This window comes from Abramis brama (genome assembly GCF_963993115.1).
Source record: "Abramis brama genome assembly, chromosome: 21".
Taxonomy (NCBI): domain Eukaryota; kingdom Metazoa; phylum Chordata; class Actinopteri; order Cypriniformes; family Leuciscidae; genus Abramis; species Abramis brama.
In genome coordinates, this window is record NC_139983.1 from 10050303 (window position 1) to 10075080 (window position 24778).

Below are 24778 nucleotides of genomic sequence, written 5' to 3' on the forward strand. Positions count from 1 at the left end.
TAACAATCACAACACTCAGCCCTGATCTCGACATATTAGCATAATTGATCCATTCCGGCTTGCATACCTTGAGTTCCTCCATGCGGTTCCAGATCAGTGACAGGTCAGAGGAACCGTTGGGATCCTGGCCTTTCAGAACCTCCTCAGCTTCCACGATCCAGCAGGACAGAGAGTCCAACTGTTTGTTGAACGTCTCATAGTCCCGAACTCCAGCCTGGGGAGTAAAAACAACAAAAACCCTCAGTACCGGACACTAAAGCACTCACATACGGCACTGAAGCGCTCTGGTATTTGTGATCCTCTCCACTCACCTGCAGCGCCACCTGCTGTCTGCTCAGGCTCTGCTCCACGGCACTGAGGCGTTGGGTGAGGGACAGGTGATCAGACTGGATGGAGGCCACAGCCGATGTGTCCACCTGCTGTTTGAGCTGCGCTCCCAGCTCCAATAAAACCTGCAGAGATGCCTGGATGGGAGCCTGAGAGCGCAGCAGCTCCTGAGGGAACATGGGATGAAAGGAAAATGATTCCACATTCTTAATCAGGGTGAATAGAAAACATGAAACTTTACAGGATTAGTTTATGTTCAGAATTAATGATTAGTGCACTAGTACACACTTTAAAGACCATTTCTGAATTCTACAGTGGTAGATTTAGAGCTAACAGATACAATTACAGTGAGGAAAATAAGTATTTGAACACCCTGCTATTTTGCCACTTAGAAATCATGGAGGGGTCTGAAATTGTCATCGTAGGTGCATGTCCACTGTGAGAGACATAATCTAAAAAAAATACAGCTGCAAATAAGTATTTGAACACCTGAGAAAATCAATGTTAATATTTGGTACAGTAGCCTTTGTTTGCAATTACAGAGGTCAAACGTTTCCTGTAGTTTTTCACCAGGTTTGCACACACTGCAGGAGGGATTTTGGCCCACTCCTCCACACAGATCTTCTCTAGATCAGTCAGGTTTCTGGGCTGTCGCTGAGAAACACAGAGTTTGAGCTCCCTCCAAAGATTCTCTATTGGGTTTATGTCTGGAGACTGGCTAGGCCACGCCAGAACCTTGATATGCTTCTTACAGAGCCACTCCTTGGTTATCCTGGCTGTGTGCTTCGGGTCATTGTCATGTTGGAAGACCCAGCCTCGACCCATCTTCAATGCTCTAACTGAGGGAAGGAGGTTGTTCCCCAAAATCTCGCAATACATGGCCCCGGTCATCCTCTCCTTAATACAGTGCAGTCGCCCTGTCCCATGTGCAGAAAAACACCCCCAAAGCATGATGCTACCACCCCCATGCTTCACAGTAGGGATGGTGTTCTTGGGATGGTACTCATCATTCTTCTTCCTCCAAACACGTTTAGTGGAATTATGACCAAAAAGTTCTATTTTGGTCTCATCTGACCACATGACTTTCTCCCATGACTCCTCTGGATCATCCAAATGGTCATTGGCAAACTTAAGACGGGCCTTGACATGTGCTGGTTTAAGCAGGGGAACCTTCCGTGCCATGCATGATTTCAAACCATGACGTCTTAGTGTATTACCAACAGTAACCTTGGAAACGGTGGTCCCAGCTCTTTTCAGGTCATTGACCAGCTCCTCCCGTGTAGTTCTGGGCTGATTTCTCACCTTTCTTAGGATCATTGAGACCCCACGAGGTGAGATCTTGCATGGAGCCCCAGTCCGAGGGAGATTGACAGTCATGTTTAGCTTCTTCCATTTTCTAATGATTGCTCCAACAGTGGATCTTTTTTCACCAAGCTGCTTGGCAATTTCCCCGTAGCCCTTTCCAGCCTTGTGGAGGTGTACAATTTTGTCTCTAGTGTCTTTGGACCGCTCTTTGGTCTTGGCCATGTTAGTAGTTGGATTCTTACTGATTGTATGGGGTGGACAGGTGTCTTTATGCAGCTAACGACCTCAAACAGGTGCATCTAATTTAGGATAATAAATGGAGTGGAGGTGGACATTTTAAAGGCAGACTAACAGGTCTTTGAGGGTCAGAATTCTAGCTGATAGACAGGTGTTCAAATACTTATTTGCAGCTGTATTATACAAATAAATAGTTAAAAAATCATATATTTTGATTTCTGGATTTTTTTTTTTAGATTATGTCTCTCACAGTGGACATGCACCTATGATGACAATTTCAGACCCCTCCATGATTTCCAAGTGGGAGAACTTGCAAAATAGCAGGGTGTTCAAATACTTATTTTCCTCACTGTATATCCCTGGTTTCACAGACAAGGCTTAAGCCTAGTCCCAGACTAAAATGTATGTTTAAGATGTTTAAACTGAAATCAGCTTGCACTGGCATATTTTATATGTCAGTGCCATTGTTTTGTTTTGTGAAGCACATCATTAAAGTTTTTTTATTAAAGTGTTGAACTAAGGCCTAATCCTGGCTTAATCTAAGCCCTGTCTGTGAAACCAGGCCTTGGTCTTAAAAATGTTGTAGTAAATGTTGAAATTAACTTGAACTAAAATAATAAATTATGTAGAAGTATTGTTTATTCTTAGTTCATGTTAACTAATGTTAACAAATGCAACCTTATTGTAAAGTGTCCGATAGTTCTGCACCTTTGACGTCGCTCGTTGTTGTCTATAGCATGGACAACAACGTTCAAAAGGGGGGATTTGTAGCATCTGGACCCATTGGACACACACAAATTATTCATTATATTTAATGAATAATCCAGCAAACTCACTCTCCCAACAAAGGTCTATGAAACTTCCCCCAAAACTAACATCCCAAATGAAGCTAACACACTGGCAGAAACCGATGTCCTGTTACAGGACACAATAAGACTGATAAAACTTTTTACGACCCCAAAAGGAATTTGCAGGGAGTTGTGAATCTCTCTTAATTCTTGCTGAGAAGGAAAAATATATTCTATATATTCTATATATAACCACTTGAGAAATGTATAAACATGATTCTAATTTTCTATCTCATGATTTTCCTTTTATGTAGTTTGGCCTATGTACTCTTTTAAACTCTTTTGGATTAATGTTTCAGACTTGCATACTATGGTTAACCAAAATCATGTGTAGCATGTGTAGTCTCTATAAACTCCAATCTTCGCCCCCCATTTGTTAATTTACATTACATTTTGCTAACTTTGTGACGCATTAGTATTATAAGAATCTTGAAGATTCTTTTGTTAAACATCCAATCAAATTACATGTTCAAAGGCCTGCTTGAACAAAGGGTCACAAAGAAATTCCCTCCAAAGGGAACAACTTCTTATTGGTTCACAACCATCCAGAGGGTGTGACATCTTCACGCTTTAAAAATCATTGATCACAAGATCACGGCTCTGAAATCCTGAAATCCTGATGTGAAGGATTCTGAAATCCTGATGTGAAGATGATGCTGGACCCCCAAGCTTGTGCCTGGCTGCGGCCTTGTCTTTCCATTCACCAAAGATACCCTGACTACCACTGGCTCTCTCTCATCAAGACCACATCAGCAAAGATCAACTGGAGCCTCAACAAATTGCATCAGGACAGTTTAATTCAAATGGGCGAGACATGCAAGTATCAAACTTAGTCTCATTATTTGATACATTAAGTATCATTACCCCTTTTTAAGAAGGGCGTGTTAGAACTAAACTGATGGTTTGCTCAAGGCTGTTGATCTGCTGAATTTCAAACAATGCTATAACTTCTTGCTTTCCTGTATTCTGCTTCAGCTCTCTTTCTCTTGGTAAACTGTATGCATGTATGTATTTGTATCTTAGAGTAGTTTAAGTTAATAGTCTAGTTAATAAAATCTTGTTCATGTCACACGTAAAGTTGTCCGTGTCTCAAGCTCATATATTGGAGTCCCTAATCATAGATTCTGACTACTTGCTCTTAGTAGTACTGTACAGTAAGAAAGACATTTCCCATGCCCCGGAAATGTACATTTCTTAGAATTAATAAACAATTAACACTGAGTGTTCACAGCACAAACAGGTTCATTGATTGTAATATTAATTTACGACATTAAGTTTATTCTATTAACTGATCCAAATATTCATAATCAATTATAACAAGTTATTATTGATTATTAATATTTGTTAGAGCTAATTTGCTACATACTCATATTCACATGCACACACAGACAGGCAATCTGAGTTTCACTCACAGCACAGTCTTGAATCCAGGTGGACACTTCCTCCTCAGTGATGTCTTTGTGGCTTGCTGTCTTCAGCATCTGGTTTGCTCTCTCCTCGAGTGTCTGGACGCTGGAGTCACTCTGTCCATAAAGGTCCTTATAGCTCTGCCAAAGCTGCAGGAGACCCTTACTGCTCTTCAGACGCTCCACAATCTCCTCCTGTAGACTGTTCCACCTGCATACCACAAAACACACACAGAAAACATTGACATTACAGGTTTAACTTCATTTAAAGATTACCATATCAGTAATGCCACGCTATTTACATGTTTCTACATGATCCTTTCAAAAAGTACTACCATGATTAATGTTCAAAAATTGTCAACTGAATTGTCCTTTTGGTACGTTTTAGATAAAAAGTGACAATAAAGACATTTATAATGTAACAAAAGATTTCTATTTCAAAGAAATGCTCTTCTTATTAACTTTCTATTAATCAAAGAATATTAATAAGTTAGAGATGTTTCTTGAGCAGCAAATCAGCATATTAGAATGATTTCTGAATGATCATGTGACACTGAAGACTGGAGTAATGATGCTGAAAATTCAGCTTTGTCATCACAGGAATAATTTACATTTAAATTTACATTTATATAAAATATATAAAAATAGAAAAGAGTTATTTTAAACTGTAATACTATTTCACAGTATTACTGTTTTTACTTTATTTTAGTTTAAATAAATTCAGCCTTGGTAAGCCGACGAGACGAAACATAAAAAAACAACAACAAAAAAACACTGATGAAGCATCAAATTTAGCACCACATGCACCTGGCGTTGATGTCTTTTAGTGTGTTGTTGAGAGTGTCAGACACAGACGGGTGACACTCCTCCAGAAGCTGATGTGTAACTGATCCAAACTTTCTCAGGCTGCTCTCTTGTTTCTCAAGCTCCTCCTGCAGGTTCTAAAGATGTCAGAAAAAAGAATAGGAGTCATTTTCCCCCTTCAGATTCATAGTTAGCAGAGTAATAGACGAACAGGAACTTGATTTACCTGTAAACTCTCCACCTGCAGCCGTGAAGCCTCCAGAGATCCCGTGAGCAGACGGTAGCGGGACACAGAGTAGCGTCCCTCCGTCAGGTATCCGTTGATCTCTTCAGACGCTTGTTTGTACTGACTCCACTTGTCCTGGAACGACTTCAGGCTGATCTTGAGCTGCCCGATCTGAGGCAAACACACACATAAATACATCAATTAAGTTCTGTTCAAAACCTTAATTTCAAACTCTAAGGCAGCATTAAATTATGGTCGAATTAAAATGAAATACAAATGAAATAAAAAGTAATACCAGGTGGTCCAGATTGGCCCATGTGTTATTCAGGGCTTGTAGAGACTCCATGACAACAGCACAAGCCTCGTCTGTCTTGTTTTGGACAAGAGCACAGGCTTGATCCTCCACTTTCTCCAGCTCTCTCTCCTTCTCTTTCACCATCTCCTCCATCTCCTGTTACATGTAAGATAAAACAACAAACAATCTGATTTACGGTGGTGGGGAAAGCCACCTCACAGAGGTCATGTTGAATGAAATAAGACAAACCTGACAGTCTTTGAGTGCGTTCTGTACGGAGGATAAATTCTCAATCCTGTGTTTTCTCTTGAGTCGGTCCTCCTGAGCGTTCAGCCACGCCTGAAGACCCTGAACTTTACCCTCGTATTCAACCCAGGATGCCAACAAGCCTTCCAGATATTGCATCTGAAACAACAAAAATTAAATGTAACAAATGACACGTTTATGCTATTTTACAATATAACCCTCATATCCCAAACAGTAACTAAAACTGTAGTATAAATCAGTATATAATCACAATTTTTATACAGTGGTTCTCAACCAAGGGGGTGGCAGGGTGACTTAAAATTATGTATATTATTATTTATATAATTAATCTAATCATGTATTAAAATAATAATTATCATTATTATATAATTATTAGAATTCACAATTAATATTACTATTATTATAATTAATAACAAAATAATAATTTATTATAAATTAAGATCAATTATTAATAAATTATATAAATTAATTAAAAAAAAGTAAATCATATTTGTTCACCCCTCAACTTGTTTTTATTGAAGAACATACAGTTCTTTAGACTTGTGGAATAACTAAATTAATTATGGGTATTACAGTATATATAATTAATAATAAATGGTTAATTAAAATGCTAAAAAAAATCAAGATGTAAACTAAAATCCTCTATTTTCACCCCTCAATAACTATTGATTTTATTGAAGAACATACAGTTTAATCAGTGCAAAGCAATGCAAGATTTAAAATGTTTAATCTTACATTTCTTAAAAGTATACAAACTGTAACAATGTCAGAATGCAATGATCTTCATAAAGTCAGTCTGAGAAGTGTGTAGAAGTATAATCTGAAGTCTCACTCTCTCTGTGATGTGTGTCTGCAGTATCTGCCAGTGGCAGTTCATGGCGCCCAGTTTCTCAGCGAAGTCAGTCTTATCGCTGCGTTTGCTCTCCACATCCGCACCGCTGATCTGGAGCACTGACTGATTCACAAAGTCCACAGTCAGCTGTTTGCAGTTGACGTCCACTCTGAAGCCCTAGAGAAGTAGAGAAAAACAACAGTATGTAAAAACATACACTCCACACAAATTAGGCTAGTCATTAGTAATTAGTCTTCTGACTATCGTCATAAAATCCGGTCTAATGCAGAGCACAAATTCCGAGTATGGGACACCATACTTGGCAACACATGTCACTTCACATTTGATGACTCTAACTGTGGTAAAACTGAAAAATGAAGTCACCTTGTATCGCTGCAGGTACTCCTGGATGACCTTTGACCCAACAGCCCCTTTGAGATTTTCCTCATCCTCTTCTATCACTCTCTCCATCAATGAAATCCAGTTCACAAGCTCAGCGATAGCGTGACAGGATGCCAGCTTATCCATCTGAGACTAAAACAAATCAACAATATATCTTTAAAAGACAATAGACTAAGAAAGATCAGACGGGTACTATGAACCTCAGAATCGAAATTAATCCTATTTGTTATCTAATCCAGATTAGCCTGTTTAGAAAGCGGCATCCGCAGAAGAGCTGGTCTGTACCTGGTGGAGCTTCTCTTGAACAATGGGAATGCGGGCGAGCAGTTCAGACCACTGAGAGTCCAGACGGGTGAGTTCAGACCGCAGAGACACGGTGTCCATCTTCTTCAGTCTCAGCAGCTGGTTTCCCTCGTTCAGCACTGAGGCCTTTAGACTGGAGCGAGTCTCCACCTCCTTACTGAACTCCTGAACACAAGACAAGACAACACATGGTACTGTCTATATAGTGTGGTTTCCAGAATTCCTTCCATAATGGACATGCAGGGATTTAAATAATTACACAAATAATACATATTTAATTATTAATAATTATTCATTAAAGCTTCTATTGAAACTATTTTACCATTGGCAAAAACATTAAATTGTGAATATTATTATATAATAAAAAAATTATAAGATAATATTATTATAAATATGGCCCAAGATGCTGGATTAAGCTCCAACAGGACAAGCGGTTTGAAGAATGAATAAATGCGTTTAGATTATGGATGGATAAATTGGCGTTTGGATAAATAGATGGATTGGTGGTTGGATGGAAGATGAATAAATAAATGAACAAATAAATAAATAGGCTCCAGCATCCCCACAACCGTACACAGGACAAGTGTTAATAATAAAAATAAAAATAAATAAAAATAAATTTAATTAAAAATGTAATAAAAAAAAACTAATAAAAAATAAAATAAAAATATTAAATATTAATTAAATTAAATTAAATATTAAAATATTACAAAAAAATATATAAAAACAATAATAAATTAGCAGCATCATTCTGTTCATCAGCAATGCGTGGGCCAGTAGGTTCTTCTTGTGAAATTGGTTGACCAAATGCATCAACATCCCAAACACATCCCATGTTTGTGGTTTATTAACATTTAAGACTTAACTAACCAGAAAAGCCGATAGCTGGTCTTTAACAGTTTCCAGTTCCTGAGGACCAGCAACAGTCTGTGTGTTCCAGAACTCCAAGCGTTCCAGAGCTTCCTGTAGCCAGCGACTCAGTTCAACAGACTCATGCTTATACCTGTGACAAATAACAAGCACATTCAACAAGCACAATAACAAGCACAATCAATAAAACAATGAATTTCATTCTAAAACTCTAAAACCCCTGACCTGGTTGAGTGCTTCAGGATGGATTCCAGGTTGTGTAGCTCTTTGTTAATCTTGGTGGAGTTGTTGAGCCAGTGCTCGCCCAAAAGAGTGAGCTGGTTCTCCAGGCTGGAGCAGCTCACATCTGACAGAAGATGCTTCCCTTCCTCCAGCACCTGATGAAGCTTGTTTTGGTTCTCCATCAGACTTGCTCTCAGGGCCTTAGGTGAAGTTCATGGAAGGTCAATTTGGAAAGTTGATCACATACAGTAAGTCTGGTATTATTAGAATATCTATCCTAATACACTAATCATACCCATGTTGGCAAGTTACTCCAGATATCTAATTTTAACATGCCTGAAGATTCATTACTTTTCTTATGTACCTGATAGAGCTCTATTCTTTCCTTCAGTCTCTCCTCTGTCTCCTCCACCAGGCCGACCCTCGGCAGACTGCCCTCCACAGCCTCTAGCAGACGGTACAGGGTCTGATAGTCCAAAACTAGACGACTCCATGTCTGATAAAGTCACAAACATACAAACAGATAAGTATGTAGGAAACAGTTCCATTCTTTAAAATATAAATGCTACTATGCATATATTTATAAATATTTGGGATGTGCCCGAAGCCGCATACTATGTTTTGAAAGGAAATCACACATTTCACAAATTTCACTTTCCTATTCACGATCACACGAATCATATAATATTTAATATCAACAGATATTTGTAAATGACGTAAAGGATCTGTTGCGCACCAATCCTCGGATCATCCTGTTTTTCAGCATCTGTATTTTCAGTGTCACATGATCTGGCAGAAATCTAATATGCTGATTTGCTGCTCAATAAACATGCTTCATATTTTTTGTGGAAACTGTGCAACATTTTTGGGTGAATAGAACATTTATTTTAAATAGAAATCTTTTGTAACATTATAAATGTCTGTAAATGTTGACTTTTTAAAAAAAACCTTACTGAAACCCCAAACTTTTTAACAATAGTGTGTATATATATATACCGAATAAAAATCATGTTACCTCTGAGATGCACTCCAGCTCAACTCCTTTTTTGTGCGCTTGCTTGAGCACATCCTGAGCGCGAGTTAGCGTCTCCTCCAGAGTCTGACGCTCACGTGGCAAAACAAAGGCACTAATTTTCTTGTAGAATGTCTCAGTGAGGACCATGTGCCACTCCAAGCCTTGGAAAAATTCCTGGAAATGAAGCATTTAGGGACACAAGTTGAAGTAAGGTTATATACATATTTTTCACGCACACACAAGACGTGTTTAGGAGTTTGGTGTACCTTGTGTTTGTCTAGAAGGCTGTGGACGTCCTCTACTGAGCTGGCAATCATCTTCTGGTCAGCGGTCATCTTATCCTGGGCCGTGTCCACCAGATCAATAAGATCTTGCAGAACTCGTTCATACTGATTCTTCAGTGCCATATTCTGATTCAGCCCGCTCCGTCGAGAGCCCACCGTCATCACCAGCTCCTCATAAGCATCCTGTCCAGCACACACATGGACAACTTTGAGAAGACCCAGGTATTTTCAGGTCTTAACCATTATATTTTAGGACTTTATTGTCTGCTTCTCTTTTTTATAATAATATAGTGCACAAAAGTGAATGTAAGAATAAAAGTGTTTATTTTGCCCATGTTGATGCCAATGATTGGTCGTGTACCTGTAGCTTCAGCAGCTCATTGGTGGAGAACTGGTCCGGGTGTAGCTCCGCCCCTCTGGCTTTCAGCTCTGTTATTCTGTGCTCAAAGTCTTTCAGCGTCTCTTCTACCTCTGCAATAGTCTGTCAGAACAAAAATGACAAGAGTTCACAACGATAACTGTGCTACCTGTGTTGTTATTGTTAACTAAAAACAAACTATTACCAATCATTTTTGTAAATTTAAATAAAGCTGAAATAAAATATAAAAAATAAAGTACTATGGAAGTCAATGGGGTCCATCAACTTTTTGGTTACCAACATTTTTCAAAATATCTTTTGTGTTCAGCAGAGGAAAGAAATTCATGCAGGTTTGGAACAACTTGAGGGTGAGTAAATGATGACAGAATTTTAAAAAATTGGGTGAACTATGCCTTTAATTTGAGGTAATAAAATTACTGAATATATATATGTTAAATAACTGAAAAAACTGAAATTAAAATAAAAATAAATTCAAGCTAAACAGAATTTTTTTTTTTTTTTTTAACTAAAATTGACTTTAGCACTACAAAATGACTATAACTTAAACTAACATTAAAATGAAAATTGAAATGAAAGCTAGTTCAATATTAATGAATACTATAATGGTATACAGTATGAATAATACTAAAATGATACTGATATACAACTAAAATCACTGTTAATCCAATACATTAATTAATAATCAAAAAAATGTCTTACTTCAAGTTGTTTAGTTGTTGTATGGTCAAGAACCCCTGCCATTTTCTGGATAACCTGGAACTTGCTTTCACTAATCGCTGTAAAGAGATGCTGCAACTCCGTCTGAAAAGAAACAGGAACTGAGATGATGTTGCAGCGTTGCTTTCATGTACCGAACTGAATGGTGCCCATCAGGCCTAATTCCCACCTGGAAAGCCGTGAGCTCCCGCATTCTGCTCCGCATGGTGTCACAGCGGCGGTCCAGAGCCGAGTCCAGGGCTCCCAGGCGGCGCGTCAGACAGTCCAGAGTGTCCTTCATCAGGGTCTGCTCTTCCTCAGAGAGACCCACAGAGCTGGCGATCAGGCCCTGGCTGTGGCTGGCCACCCCGGTCACCTCCGTCACTTCTTTTCCCAATGTCTGCGAGGCAAGCAAAAAAATATAGATAAGATATTTATAAATGTGTTTCAGTTAATTCTACAGCTCTATCTACATGTATAGTTTTACTTTTCACAGTTGGCAGTGTTGTTTAAAAACCTAAATGAGAAATGTTCCCTTGGCAACAAACTCAAATAAATAAACTGAAGTGCTAAATTTATTAAAACTAAAACTAACATGAAAATAAAAAATAAAAAATAAAAAAAAGATAATTCTAAATATTAACTTTTAAAATATGAAAATGCTTTGTACATAACTGTTTTCAACATTGATGATAATAATAATAAACGTTTCTTGAGCAGCAAATCAGCATATTAGAATGATTTCTGAAGGATCATGTGACACTGAAGACTGGAGTAATGATGATAAAAATCAGCTTTGCATCACAGGAATAAATTACATTTTAAAATATATTCAAATAGAAAAGAGTTATTTTAAATTGTAATAATATTTCGCAATATTACTGTTTTTTTTGGGGTTTTTTAATCAAATAAATGCAGCCTTGGAGAGCATAAGAGACTTCTTTTAAAAACATTAAAAATCTTACCAAACATTTAAAATGGAAGTGTACGTTTATATACAAAGACACACACATACACATACACAGACACATACATACATACATACATACATACATATATACACACACACATAAATTATGTAAACAAAAACTTTTGTGTTAGATGCGATTAATCGCGACTAATCTATTTGAAAGCACTAGTTTTTTATTAAAATAATATAAAACATAAATGTTCTTTAATAACATAATTAATAGTTTTAATAATAAAATTTAAATTTAATTTAAATACTTAAATTATTGTCCAGAAGTCATATATATATATGTGGATATATAATATTATATTGTTTAGTGTAAAATGTCTTTTATTTAAAACAAACATCCGGAGAACTGAATGTGGGCGAATATGATGTCTCAGATAGGAATCAGATAATATCTAGCAAAATTTGCCGCTCAAAGTTTAGACCTCATAATTGGACAGTTGTGTCTCAGCGTTCTCCGTCAGCAGCGCAGGGCCAGAAAACAGTGTGTTCTCCACATCATCCACCCAAGAGGAAGAGGCTGTGACTGCTGAATAAAGCTGCTGCTCCATCAGAATGACCTCGCGCTCTGTGGCCTGTGGAAACAATAACACATTATACACTGTTCAGGACACCTACATACATGTTGATATGATAAGCTGTCAAGTTAAGCAATAGGTTGTGCATTATAGTGATTTACCATGGTTAGGGTTGTAAGCATTCATAACAAGTACTACAGTTCTTTTAGCTTAAGTGTTAAGGCTGTTAAGGAACTAGGTGCATTAATACAATTCAGTTCAATACTCAATTGTGTCGTCACAAATGCATGCATCAAATCACCAGAACTGTTTTATATACTGTAAATGTGTCTACCTGAGGGGTCATTTCCTTTATTGTCTGACTGAATCCATTGTGCAGGGACATCAGGCTGGACTTGTCCTGGACGTGAGTCTCTCTCTTATAAACCGGGGCGGCAGTCTTCACACAAGCAGTTCTGGAGTAAAACTGTTAGAAAATATAAAACTTTTACGAAACACTCCACCAACAGAGAGGGTTTCCGAATATTACAACTGTGCCACAGTTATGCAAGATCTTTTGCATTCCCTGAAGGCAGCCAGGCTGCAAAAAGAATAGTGCTAAAGTTTAAAGTAAAATGATAGTTGAGAACCCAAATGCAGAAAAAGGGAAAGAGAGACTGATATTATGCAACATAGACTGATAAAAAGATTTATGAGATGAAGGTCGTCAATGCCAAGGTCATAGGGTTGATTTCCAGGAAACTTATCAAATGTACGCCTGAAATGCAATGTAAGTTGCTTTGGATAAAAGCATCTGCCAATTGCATTAAATTTAAATGTATACTCACTGTATACAAGTATATATTGTAAATGTATAGTTGTTAGGGGTGGGAGACAAAAAGATTGCTCAATTACTCAAAATGCTTTTATGACGCAAAATTAATGTAAACACAGCCAGTTATGTCTTAAGGGATAAGACAGGACAAAAAACATGTTATATTTCAAAAGAGATCTGTGTATTAGTGTGAATGCAGCTTATTAGATGCCCCTCTGTCTATGATGTCATCAGTAATAATCACGACTGACGAAGACCCTTTGGGTCGAAACGTTGTTCATTTTAATAAATCCTTGGAAGTGGCAGTGTGCCGATTCTTGTTTATTTTGAGTTTGATGCTTCATTTGATCGAGCACCTGCCAAAAGTTTTTGGATGTGCACACAATATCTTTTTGAAATCAGTAATGATCAAACAACAGTAACGCTGAGAAAGAGTAAAATCACTCACTGCTCTTGAATGGAAAACGTTCAGATACTCTGCTGAAAGCATTCTTTGTTAATTGCTTGTAATATGTTATGCTTTGTTCCTCTTTATTATTTAGGCTACTACTTGCTTTTATGTTTTGAAGCTATATTAGCTTATATATTTAAAATTCTTAACATACAATTGTTTAATTAAATTTTTTTAATTTGTAATTATTTTGAGAAAAGTACTTATCATTACATATTATGTAAATAAATCAATAAAAAAGATTTTGAGATTTTCAAGTTGTAAACTAATTAATAAGAAAAAAAAGCAGATCAAGATTCGTCTTGGAATCGGATTGGATCTTGACGTGCCTAAATAGTTGTATACTCATTAACTGAGAGACTGCATTGAATGTATGCACTTTCAGAAATGCATTTGTCACACTTTATAGCTAATCAGGTAATCTGCAAAAAAGTTGAAAGGTGATTAAAAATTGCTGACCTAAAATATGCATTTTAATCTAAAATCTTAATGTTTTGGTCAACTACTCTACATTTGAGCGATGTGGACACTGTAAAGAGATCAGTGTACCGGTTGTTTGCTGTCTTGCTCCAGGGTGTTCATGAGGAGCTGTAGTTTAGTGACCATGTCTTTTTTCAGACTTTCCCATCTCTTTCTCCTCTGCTTTTTCACGGCCTGACTGTCTCCCTCCAGCTCTATATCAGGGGACAGGGTCTCCGTCGCACTGCAGAACATTTGACAGACAGAACTGTAAAGAGAGAGTCAGTAAAGGTTTGAGGTCAAAATGAAAGAGAGAAATGCAGGTTAATGGTACCTGGCTCTGACGGGTGATGCTTGTTGGGTGAGTATTTCCTCTCCACGACTTGCTACAGATTTCAACAGCTTCTTTTGCTCTGCAAGTTGCTCTTCAAGCTCCTGAATGAACATGATATATTATCGTTCCTCATTTAGTAGATGCTTTCTTATTTAAAACACCTTACTACAGATTCAGTCCCACTGGGGGACACAATGTTGATAGTTCTAAATATTTTGATCACTCTTCTTCTTGTGAAATGTTATGTACCTTCTGTTTCTGGAGGGTGTCCTGGTGCTGTAGGCTGCGTGTGGAGCGGGCCTGGGCCAGCCAGTCCTGCATGTTTGGACTCTGGGACAGACTGGAGTCTGATTCACTGGAGTCTGACGGTTCCTGAAGGGAATCCTGCGGGAGAGGGACAATGCAAACATGAGTACATACAGCGGATTAATAGTCTTGAATACCGTAAATTCCTTGTTGAATTATGCTATCAAAAGATCATACAATCATGAATCAAATCATCAGTCATCATTCTCATATTCTGCAATATTATTGTGAATAACAGCAGGAAAAGAGGAAGCCATGCATGAGATTGAGGTATTCAGACCCAGAACCCAGTGCTGCTGAATTATTCTGCACATGGAGTGACAAGAAAAAAAAACTATGATGAAATATATCATTATTACACATGTTTGAAGGCCTTTCAACTCCTCCCAAATTAATGTCGCCTGCAGGACATAAAAGACAAAACTTTTAGAGAATCTCACAAAAGTGGGTCAAATTTTACTTTATATTCACAATTGTTTAAAATTATATTCAAATTTATTATAAAACATCTATTTCATTTTAATAAATGTATATTTATTATAATAAAACCTTTATTATAATAAAATACTTTACAATAAGGTTTTATTGGTTAACATAACAATGAACTGCATTTCTACAGCATTTATTATGTTGATGTTAATTTCAACATTTACTAATACATTGTTAAAATAAAAAGTTGCATTTCTTAACATTAGTTGAAACAATGAACTTTTGTATATTTTATTAACTAATGTTAACAAAGATTAACAAATACAGTAACAAATGCATTGCTCATGGTTAGTTCATGTTAGTAACAAATGAAATCTTATTGTAAAGTGTTACCAAAATCTTTTTTTATTTTAACATGGATTTTACTTTAATCCTGGATTTAACTGTACTTACAAAAAAATGACCTTGTTTACTTTAACATACAGTTTTTTTGCTGTAGAAAAATTGTTTTAATATAAGATTGTATAATAAAAAAGAATGCTTTTGTTTCATTCCTCCTCACGGTCAGAGATGGTGTTAATAGTCGATAAAATATTTTATAATAATAATAATTATTATTATTATTTTATGAAAGATGCTATACAAATAAAATGTATTACTATTATTATCATTATTACTATTAAGTACCATTTTAATGTTTTGGCCATGGAACTTGAAGGAATTTGGAGCACCATTTAATACAGTGATATTTAGTATATACATAAGGAAATCATTCAGTATCATGACATATATATATATATCAAAGCAATATAGCGGTTAGGGTTTTATTTAGGGTTCAATTTAGGGTTTCCAAATGAACCTCTAGAACAAACATGTCTAAGGTTCCAGCCTTGATTCAGAGGTCTCACCTGAATGTTGATCTGCTTGTCTTGCAGCATCCTCTGCAGCTCTAGCAGGCTGCCTTTCAGCGTACGCAACTTCCCGGAGAGCTGCTCCGCGTCCTCCCTGTTCTCCGGTCGGCCCTCCAGCAGAAGATTCTCGCTGTGTCTGGAGAGCTCGGAGAGAGCCATCACCTTCTCCTCGATTTCCAGCAGCATGTTCTGCAGGAGCAACAGAAGAGAGGCCAGCTCAAACATGGTTCTGCAGCTCTCATCCCAGGACCTTACCAAACACCTACAGCCCTGTACATTATCCGTAATCCCTCACGTGCCATGCTCACAGTAAACATGCATTCTTGAGGATAACAACAAGAATGTATGAAAGTACTTCAAATTATATCCCAAATTCACTTGAAAATTGTCTACACAGTGCATATGCTACGAAAAAAATTCAAGGTGTTCCGCTTTGGGACATCTGCCACTTTGTATTTACGTACAAAGATGAAGCCCCACCCCTTTCACCACTAATGCTGCTGTCACCCTCATGAATATGCAATCAGAGGTGGAACAGACTGCAAGTGAGCACCAATCCTCTCACAGGAATCCTCTAATGTCCTCAAAGCCAACTGTGAACAGTGTTACGCTGATACATTTGCATAATCTGATTATGGGTCGTGCCACAGACGCTTAAGAATCAATCCATCTGAATGCTCAGAGGTCTTTTAATACTGCCGTTTACGGATAAAGTATCCTGTTCTCTGAGAGGAATTAACAAAAACTCATTCGTTTAAAAACACAAAGCAGGCCTTAATGTCGATAGATAATAAGTCAAGTCAAGTCAAGTCAAGTCAAGTCACCTTCATTTATATAGCACTTATAGATGGTTTCAAAGCAGCTTTACAGTGATAATAGGTAATTAAAGTAACAGAGATTGTTTTGTCTTTACAGCAGCTCTAGAATAAAGAGTTAAGAGAATAATAAGTTAGTTTTTGATTGATTCACCATTGCAAAGATCATTAGTTATTAACTTAAGGGCCGCTTACACAACACTGTTTTAACTGAAAACAGAAAACTTTCTTGTTCTGGCCGTTCATTTGCACGACAACAGTGTTTGGTGGCTCGAGAAATTTTTTAAAAAACATTATCATCTCTGTGTATACTTAAAAAACGTGAATCTGTGAAAACGGTGACGGCGTGCACATGCATATTATGTGTTTAGTCTATAGCTATGCGCATTTGAATATATATGTGCGCAGGCGTTTAGTCTTTCTTTACAAATTGACATTGCCAAATTACTTGTCTGGTCTGCATAATACAAAAAATGTGCGAACAATCAATGCGAACTGGAATCATTCTGATAACGTTTTATCTGTACAGAGGTAAAGGGAAGGGAAGGTGGCCTTCACAGGGAAACACAAAATAATGCATTTTCTTTTTTCGATTAAACAGTAAATCATAAATAATTTTAATATTTCAGTAATCGGCAGTAGAGGGCGCTCTAACCTGACAGTCTCTGAGTTGCTCTTCCATGTCTTCCGAGTCCTGAGAGCAGGAAGTGATGTTACCACGAGTGCTCCGCAGCCATTGGTCCAGCTGGTCTGCCTGGTTCAGGTAGCTCTGTAAAGCCTGCGCCTGCTGCTGCTTTTCCACTCGTTCACTCTGTCGCTCCTATACACATCACCATAAACATCTATGAATATCTACTGAGCATCTGTCAGGACTCCCGGCTGATCAGCCGGGTCTGTCTTTTTGTGTTTTGTGGTTGCTGTTTATTATGTTCGCCATGTGCTCCTTTGTTTGTCATGTCTTTACCCCACCCACTCGTTTTCTTTGCATTAGTCTATGCCTCACCTGTTGCCATCACAGGAATATATATATATATATATATATATATAGATATACCTCAAGAAGTTGGCGTTTTCCTGAAGCCTTCATGTGTATGGTGGCCATCCTCTCCGCCAGTACAGTGAGTGTGGACTGCATGGCCAATTGATCCGAAGAGTCCGAGTCCACGACATCAGACATCAGCTCTTCTGTGAAGCTGGACTGAAGCCCATCTATATCATCCTGCAGTCTGACGATTTCCTCCATCTGATTCTGGAGGAATATGGCAGTGTGACAGTTTTGTTTTTGTTCTGCATCCATATTCTTATAAAGCTCCTATATAGCTGGAGCAAAGGCAACAGAGAAAATCCTTCAGATTTCAATTCTACAACAGGCTCACCTGATATAGGACCATTTGTCTGTCAGGACTGAGATCATGCATAGGGGGCTCGTTTAATCTGGTCTCGATGGACTCCATCTTAGTAGAGATGGACTGTACAGATCCCTGATAGCGCTGTTGCTTCTCCAGAGCCTCGTAGAGCGTCTTCTGCTTTTCACTTATCTGCAAAACACGAAGACAATCACAACCCAAAGACCAGATTCTAAATCCTGGTGCATCTGACTGTTGAACACAAAAGACCAACGTACCACATTTTTCAGGGTCTCCCACGAGCGCTGAAGATCATCTAAACTGGCTACCGACTCCAGCGTGGGATTGTACAGCTCCTGGAGGGGAGCTCTGGTGAGAGTGGCTCTTCCCATGGACATCTACATTTAGGACAGTCCAAGAGAAAACAATGCAAAGTTAAATACATCATGTTAATGTGCTACAAAAGTCACTGCACTGCTGTCTGTCACAGATTAAGGTGAAATTGATAATTGCAAAAAGGCAGGGAAAAGTCTGCGAGAAATAAGATCAAGCACCAAATGCTTTGACATTACTGCTAATACCTTGCTAATGGCTGCTTCAGTGTTAGTGACAGGAGAGGGAGATCGACAGAAAGCAGGAGAGCAGATCTCACTGCTGGTGCCCTCCTCCCCAGACTCCTCTGTCACAGGAGACAGGAGAGACTGACAGCGACCAGCCGACATCTGACAGCATCACAATCAGAGAGAGTCACAGAGCAGAAGATATTAGTCAGTCAGTTCACAGAGCTGTAACGTTCAGTGATTATGACATGCAAAGATCACTGAGAGATGGAAAAATAAAGACCGTTCAGGTAAGAGTGAGATAAGAGATCTCTTATTTAGATTTTTTTTCTCAGTACTTAAGTGGTTTTCATGCAAAAATATCTAAAATAAGTTACATTTACATTTAATAAATATATTTTTAAAAGCAAAAGTGTGTAAAATAATGCATGCTTTGTTTTCAAGGAATATATTCACAGAATTTTTTTTCTTCTTGTTTTGGACCTAAATTTGATTAGATTTATGCTTAAAACAAGAAATGCTAAAAGGGTAAGACATTTATGTTTTATATATATATATATATATATATATATATATATATATATATATTTGTTTTGTAAGCCATGCCAGATTATTTGGCTATTTTCATGGTGAAAACTGTACTTATTATAGTCATTAAAATATAAAATAGAAACTACAGATATTAAAGATCCATTTTTTCTTAAAAGTCTTAATATCTTATGTTATTTGTTTCTCAAGTAAATTGACCTTGTTTTAAGGACAAATAGGATGATATCTATAAGACAAATATTCTGATTAAATGATTAAACATGATTAAAAATGGCTTTTGTAGTGCACTCAATTATTTAGAATACAAGAACAAATAGCAATCACTTTTTGAGACATTTACTACTCTAGTTTGTTTGCTTATCCCACGATTATACTGGCACGCCCATGTTCAGAATAACGTACCGAGACTTGTGACTGGGTCTTTCTTTTAATAGCATCACCATCCAGTTCCTCCAGACTCTCGTTCAAACCCTCTGCATCACTCACTGTCAGGAGAGTGGTGGCGTGTTTAGCTTTCACCGTCAGCATCTTACACTTGGAGTTCAGAGATGCAATCTGCTCCTGGTAGCCCTTAATTTTCTGGGCCAGTTCCTGTTTAGATCAAAATAAACACAGAAGAGATGACAAAATATATTATTTAGCTGCCCTTTAGGTTAATGCAAGAAACAGGAAAGATCAGTATAGCTAACCACAAACAGAAGTCAACAAAAATGAGATTTGAGGACAGTAGCTATGTTTCCATCCAAAGACGCGAATTTAACTTGTATGCAAAACTTTAATATATAATAAAGCAATGTTTCCACCCCATGTGTTCAAGAGAACTAAATCATCACTTCCTGGAAAATTGGAGTAAAATAACTTTAATATAAATGAAAGTTGCAACAATTTCTCTTTTTTCATCATAACTAACTTGTGCCTCAAAGCGCGCATATGAAACGCAACAAACACAGTTATGTTATCTTGCTTTCCAAGTTTATGTGCATATCTTCTTATTGGATTAAAAAATAATACTCCTAAATTGGGCGCATACGTTTTTTATGTGCATTTTTAGAATTTATGCACATCTTGGCATTTCCATCCAGGTTTTTTTAAGCAATAATCAAAAATTTGCATAAAAATAGGTGGATGGAAACATAGCTAGTGTGGCATCACTGAGGTGAATATACGTGACACCTCATCAATGTTGCTATTGTTAACTAAAACTATTAAAATATTTTTTGGCAATTGAAATAAAGCTAAAATAAAATAAAATAAAATATAAATATTAGATGAAAAACCTAAACTTAAATGAAAATTAGAAATGTTGCCTTGACTGAAATAAACAGAAATGTGTGTAGGTTGAAGTACTAAAATTACCAAAACTGAAATAAAAATAAAGCTATATAGAAATATTTTTTTTTAAATACAAAAAATAATTAATTAATTAAATTAATGAAAAAAAAAAAAAAAATCTAATTCAAAATATTAACAAACACTATGACAGTAATATAAGTAAATACTATAATAGTATAAATAATACTAAAATATCACTGCACCTCATGATGATTGATTTGTGCCTGCAGCTCTTGGATGTTGCTGGTGTTCACAGGTTGGTCCTGAATGACCCGGTGAGCATCTTCAATCATGGCCTGCAGGTTTCTGACTTCCTGTTCATACTGTTCATACTGCACCACTGCCTCCTAAAACAGATATCGTACACATGTATTTTTATATCATGATGAGTCCTACTGGAATTCTATTGTTCTTAAATTGGGTTAATTACTACAGCCTAACCTTACCCCTTAACTAACCTCTTTCAGACACCTTTGAAATATTTAAATGCAAATCAATACACTATTTAGTTCCTTTAAGCTGTTACATCATGTTGAGTTAAATATTTTAGCCTGGTGTTTTTGGGGACATTTAATATAGCAAAACCTAACCTAACCCATTCTAAAAAATAACCCTCTGAATGCATCCCAAATTTATAATCCTTTCTTACAGATCATAAAACAAAGACAGCATTTGTGCCTAATAACCTAAAAGCACTCAGGATTCAGGATAATTTATGGTGTGTTCCATATGTACTCGGAAGTCGGAAATTCCGAGTTCTCAGTAGGAACTTTTAACTGGAACGCCCCCTCAAGGAACAGCAACAACCCTGACTTCAGAATCCAAAATATCTGCTCGGCGCATCAACAGTAGTGAAACAGTAGTAGCACTTCTGTTTGTTTGTGTCTCAATAAACTTGTGGTGCATACAGTACTATCCAACCTCTATCTGTGGACATGATTCTCCAGCATTATCTGTCCAAAATACTGTTTGCATTCCGAAAGAGCAAGCATAACGAATGCTTGCCTGGATGCGTTTTCCGACTTACCTGCAGGATGTTGCACTGCTGGATGGCGGTGTGCTGCAGCTGACTGGCCTCTTGTTGCAGATTCAGAGCAGTGCGACAGATGGACAAACTGGTCACCACTTCCTCAGGGACTCTTAGAGCACTATGACACTCCTGCACGTCCTCTACCTGCTGCTTGAAGCTCTCCATGTCTGCCAGCAAACGCTAAAAAATAAAAAAATCCATTCTAAGAATACATTCTAAACTACTGTATTTACAGTATGTAACAAAAAACAGGTTCACAGAAAGCAATCAAAAATTAAGCAGAAGAACTTTTCTGTTACCAGATCTTTAACCATGTAAACTACAGCCAGACACATATAAGAAAGCATGGGAAAAGAGGAAGAAGGACAGGATCAAACTAGATTAAACTAAATACTAAGCCACTGCTCCATAACTAAATTTAAACTTAAAATCAATTTTATTACACATATCTATAATGCAGGTAGGCTGTGCATGGAATAATAGGGCTCAAATAAATGATGTATTCAGGATCAAAGCAGATAAATGTACCTGTCTTTGAGTCAGTTGTTCTTTTAGACTGAGTCGGCCCAGTTCAGGAGACGTGAGAGTGGCTTGAACCTGCTCCAGAGACACATGCAGGGCCTTCACTTCATTCTCAAACCTCTCCATGTCCTAAAAGAAAATACAAAGTCAGTCATGCTGAGTAATAAATATATTTAAATCTGAGGAAGGAGGAAATCATTTTAGGCGCGTTGAGGTGCTCAAACCTTCGCTGCGTCCTGTAGACTCTGCAGTCGTGATCTGATGCCCTGCTCCAGCTCCTCAGTGTGACGGCTCAGTTCTGACACCTGCTGTCCCATGGCCTCCATCTGCAGCGTCTCAGACAGTATCTCCACCTTCTCCTGCATGGCCTCCATGTCACCATGCAGCTCACGCGACTCACGCAGAACAGACTGCAGGGTCAAAAGAAAAGATTATTAACTGTTACAGTAGACAACTAATAATTGCACTAAAATGGACTTAAATGTTATATACACATTTGACTTGTGTGCGTTGAAGTTCACCTGATACATCCTGATCTGTTCTTGCAAGTGCGAGGAGGAGTTCCAAATTATGTTGGCCTTCACCAGGCTCCTGGCTCTGTCTGTCCACTTCACTATGAACTCAAACATCTCGTTGTACTCATCTAAATGTGCATCCGCCTTATGGGAAAAAATACATCACATCACATACAATGTTTGAAAGACTCTTATACATGTAATAAATTAGCAAATAACCTGTAGGAAGTAGATTCATTTTCATTTTTTTGTAAAACAATGTATCTTACCTTCTTCAACCATATCGTCTTATATTCAGCCAGTCGAAGAGTGTGGTGATGGATCTCTCGTAATTTGGCAATTGCATCAGCTAGCTGTGTGGCTATCAGAGGGTTACGGCGACCAAAGTCCTGCACTGCGGCTTCTAGCTCAGCGAGATTTCTTCCGCAGCCGTCAAGTTCATCACAGAGACGCTAGAAATACAGCAGGGAGTTTAGGTACTTTATAGCCATTCAAGGCAGTGAGAATTTGTTTATAGTAAACACATAAAAATGTTATCAATATAAAGATTATTAGGATGCAACACTTACTCTGGCCTCATCTTTGGCCTGGTCAATATCAGTGGCCTTTTCCTTCAGAGTGGTAGAGATGGCCTTCAACTTTTCAGACACATCATGAATTCTGGAGTTGAACTCTTCTTTGATAACTCTGGTCTTCTGGATGTCTCTCTCCTTGGCTTGAACCTTAAGGTATGGATTAATTCATTTATATCTTATATTATGAAGTGTTAGTAAAAAGGTTAATATTGTTCAAAACATTGGTCTCCTATGATTTAGTAAGAAACTGCCAATTAATACACTATGAAAACAATAAAAAAGGGTAATTATGTACCTGGTCCTCAATGGATCCCAGTGCCAGGGACACTTCAGCCAGCTGCATTGAGATCTCGGATGGTAAAATAGTGAACAGGTCTAAGTATTTACTTTGCTGCTGCTCTGCAAGCTTGTCCACATTCTGACGATGAGTGATCAGCTCTCCATGCATCACCTGCACAAATTTAAAATACAATTAAGACAGACAAATTCATTCTACCATTCTATTTACATACTACCACTATAGTATTTATACTGTGAACAATATGAAAATATTCTGTATGCATGCAAAACCAGAAACTCTAAATTTCTTGTAGTATCAAGAAATACTGCATTGGGTACTGCATCCCACAATGCAATGAGCTCAACTTCACCTAATTAAACATGCAAAATTGTGTCAATAGTGTAGAATACTGAAGTCTGAAAACAAAAAAATAGTGTTGGATACTAAATACTGTTTTTAAATTTTTTTTCACCTCCAATTCTTGTGTGAGAATATCCAGATCAGATGTGGGGTTCAGCAGGAGCTCCCTGGAGTCCTGGATCCAGCTCTTGACCAGACTCAGTCCTCTCTCCACACCTTCCCTGTCCGATAATTCCTGCTGGACCCGAGTCTTTCCTGTCCTGGCCTTCTGCAGGAAACTACAAGAGACACAGGTTGTACAAATTAGCATTCAGTCAATAATGCTGGTACAGGCTAATTATCAACATTTTTTCTGTTCAAGCCATTAATTGGAAGCAAAACTACACTGACATTAAACTGGTTAGCATTCAATCACTTTTTACCATTTGCACAAGCTACAAATACATTGGTTACTGTAGACAGTTGAATTAATAGTTTAACTAAAATTGAATAAAATATATGTCATCATATTGGTATTAGCAAATCTTAGTGATGCTTGAAAAAAACAGTGTACTCTTTTCTTTGACAGGTTTTAAAAGTACTAAACAGATTAGCATATTTTGCACTGTACATAATAATATTTTGGTGCTGGATCTCATATTGGTTTGGAGAAAGATTACACACCTCTCTAGCTTATCTTGCACGGCTTTGATCTCCTTCAGACTTGGTAATTGCTCATGATCAGCAGTTGGCACAGACACCTCCACATCATGTAGCAGGCTGAGAGCGTACTGTCGTAGGAGAGTTAGAGAAGACTGCTCCCTCTCTAAGTCCTGACTAACCAGCTCGTATTGGTCCAGATGTGACTGTAATGTGGCTTTGGAGGCTTTTTCAGCGGTGCAATCAGGAACACGGCCCTTCAGCTCTTCTGTTACAGCTCTAACCTTCATCATCTGAAAAACATAGTTGTCTTGTTTAAAAAACTATATAATTATTTGT

The 24778-nt window shown here is 37.6% G+C and overlaps 1 protein-coding gene across 9 annotated transcripts in view; it reads right to left on the reverse strand.

Moving 5' to 3' along the window:
- The window catches only part of syne1b (spectrin repeat containing, nuclear envelope 1b), a 131441-nt gene that overhangs the window by 28521 nt on the left and 78142 nt on the right, over positions 1-24778 (reverse strand). For 6 of the 9 annotated variants that reach the window (XM_084097595.1, XM_084097594.1, XM_084097591.1 and 3 more), the window contains exons 79-118: positions 24464-24732; positions 23913-24078; positions 23456-23611; positions 23155-23307; positions 22855-23037; positions 22592-22729; positions 22295-22480; positions 22077-22199; positions 21546-21728; positions 20722-20865; positions 19589-19777; positions 18659-18799; positions 18356-18475; positions 18108-18269; positions 17786-17980; positions 17387-17551; positions 15914-16105; positions 14520-14654; positions 14271-14371; positions 14027-14204; positions 12547-12678; positions 12120-12269; positions 10909-11118; positions 10722-10823; positions 10005-10124; positions 9626-9826; positions 9360-9533; positions 8709-8840; positions 8348-8544; positions 8123-8255; positions 7235-7417; positions 6932-7081; positions 6548-6724; positions 5698-5853; positions 5449-5604; positions 5154-5324; positions 4931-5064; positions 4130-4334; positions 312-494; positions 68-214 (exon numbers count right to left, since the gene is read on the reverse strand). In XM_084097595.1, coding sequence (XP_083953721.1) covers positions 68-214; positions 312-494; positions 4130-4334; positions 4931-5064; positions 5154-5324; positions 5449-5604; positions 5698-5853; positions 6548-6724; positions 6932-7081; positions 7235-7417; positions 8123-8255; positions 8348-8544; positions 8709-8840; positions 9360-9533; positions 9626-9826; positions 10005-10124; positions 10722-10823; positions 10909-11118; positions 12120-12269; positions 12547-12678; positions 14027-14204; positions 14271-14371; positions 14520-14654; positions 15914-16105; positions 17387-17551; positions 17786-17980; positions 18108-18269; positions 18356-18475; positions 18659-18799; positions 19589-19777; positions 20722-20865; positions 21546-21728; positions 22077-22199; positions 22295-22480; positions 22592-22729; positions 22855-23037; positions 23155-23307; positions 23456-23611; positions 23913-24078; positions 24464-24732 — 6492 coding nt within the window. The remainder of the gene's footprint in view (positions 1-67; positions 215-311; positions 495-4129; positions 4335-4930; positions 5065-5153; positions 5325-5448; positions 5605-5697; positions 5854-6547; positions 6725-6931; positions 7082-7234; positions 7418-8122; positions 8256-8347; positions 8545-8708; positions 8841-9359; positions 9534-9625; positions 9827-10004; positions 10125-10721; positions 10824-10908; positions 11119-12119; positions 12270-12546; positions 12679-14026; positions 14205-14270; positions 14372-14519; positions 14655-15913; positions 16106-17386; positions 17552-17785; positions 17981-18107; positions 18270-18355; positions 18476-18658; positions 18800-19588; positions 19778-20721; positions 20866-21545; positions 21729-22076; positions 22200-22294; positions 22481-22591; positions 22730-22854; positions 23038-23154; positions 23308-23455; positions 23612-23912; positions 24079-24463; positions 24733-24778) is intronic. The other 3 variants (XM_084097593.1, XM_084097592.1, XM_084097596.1) reach the window with 2 other exon arrangements.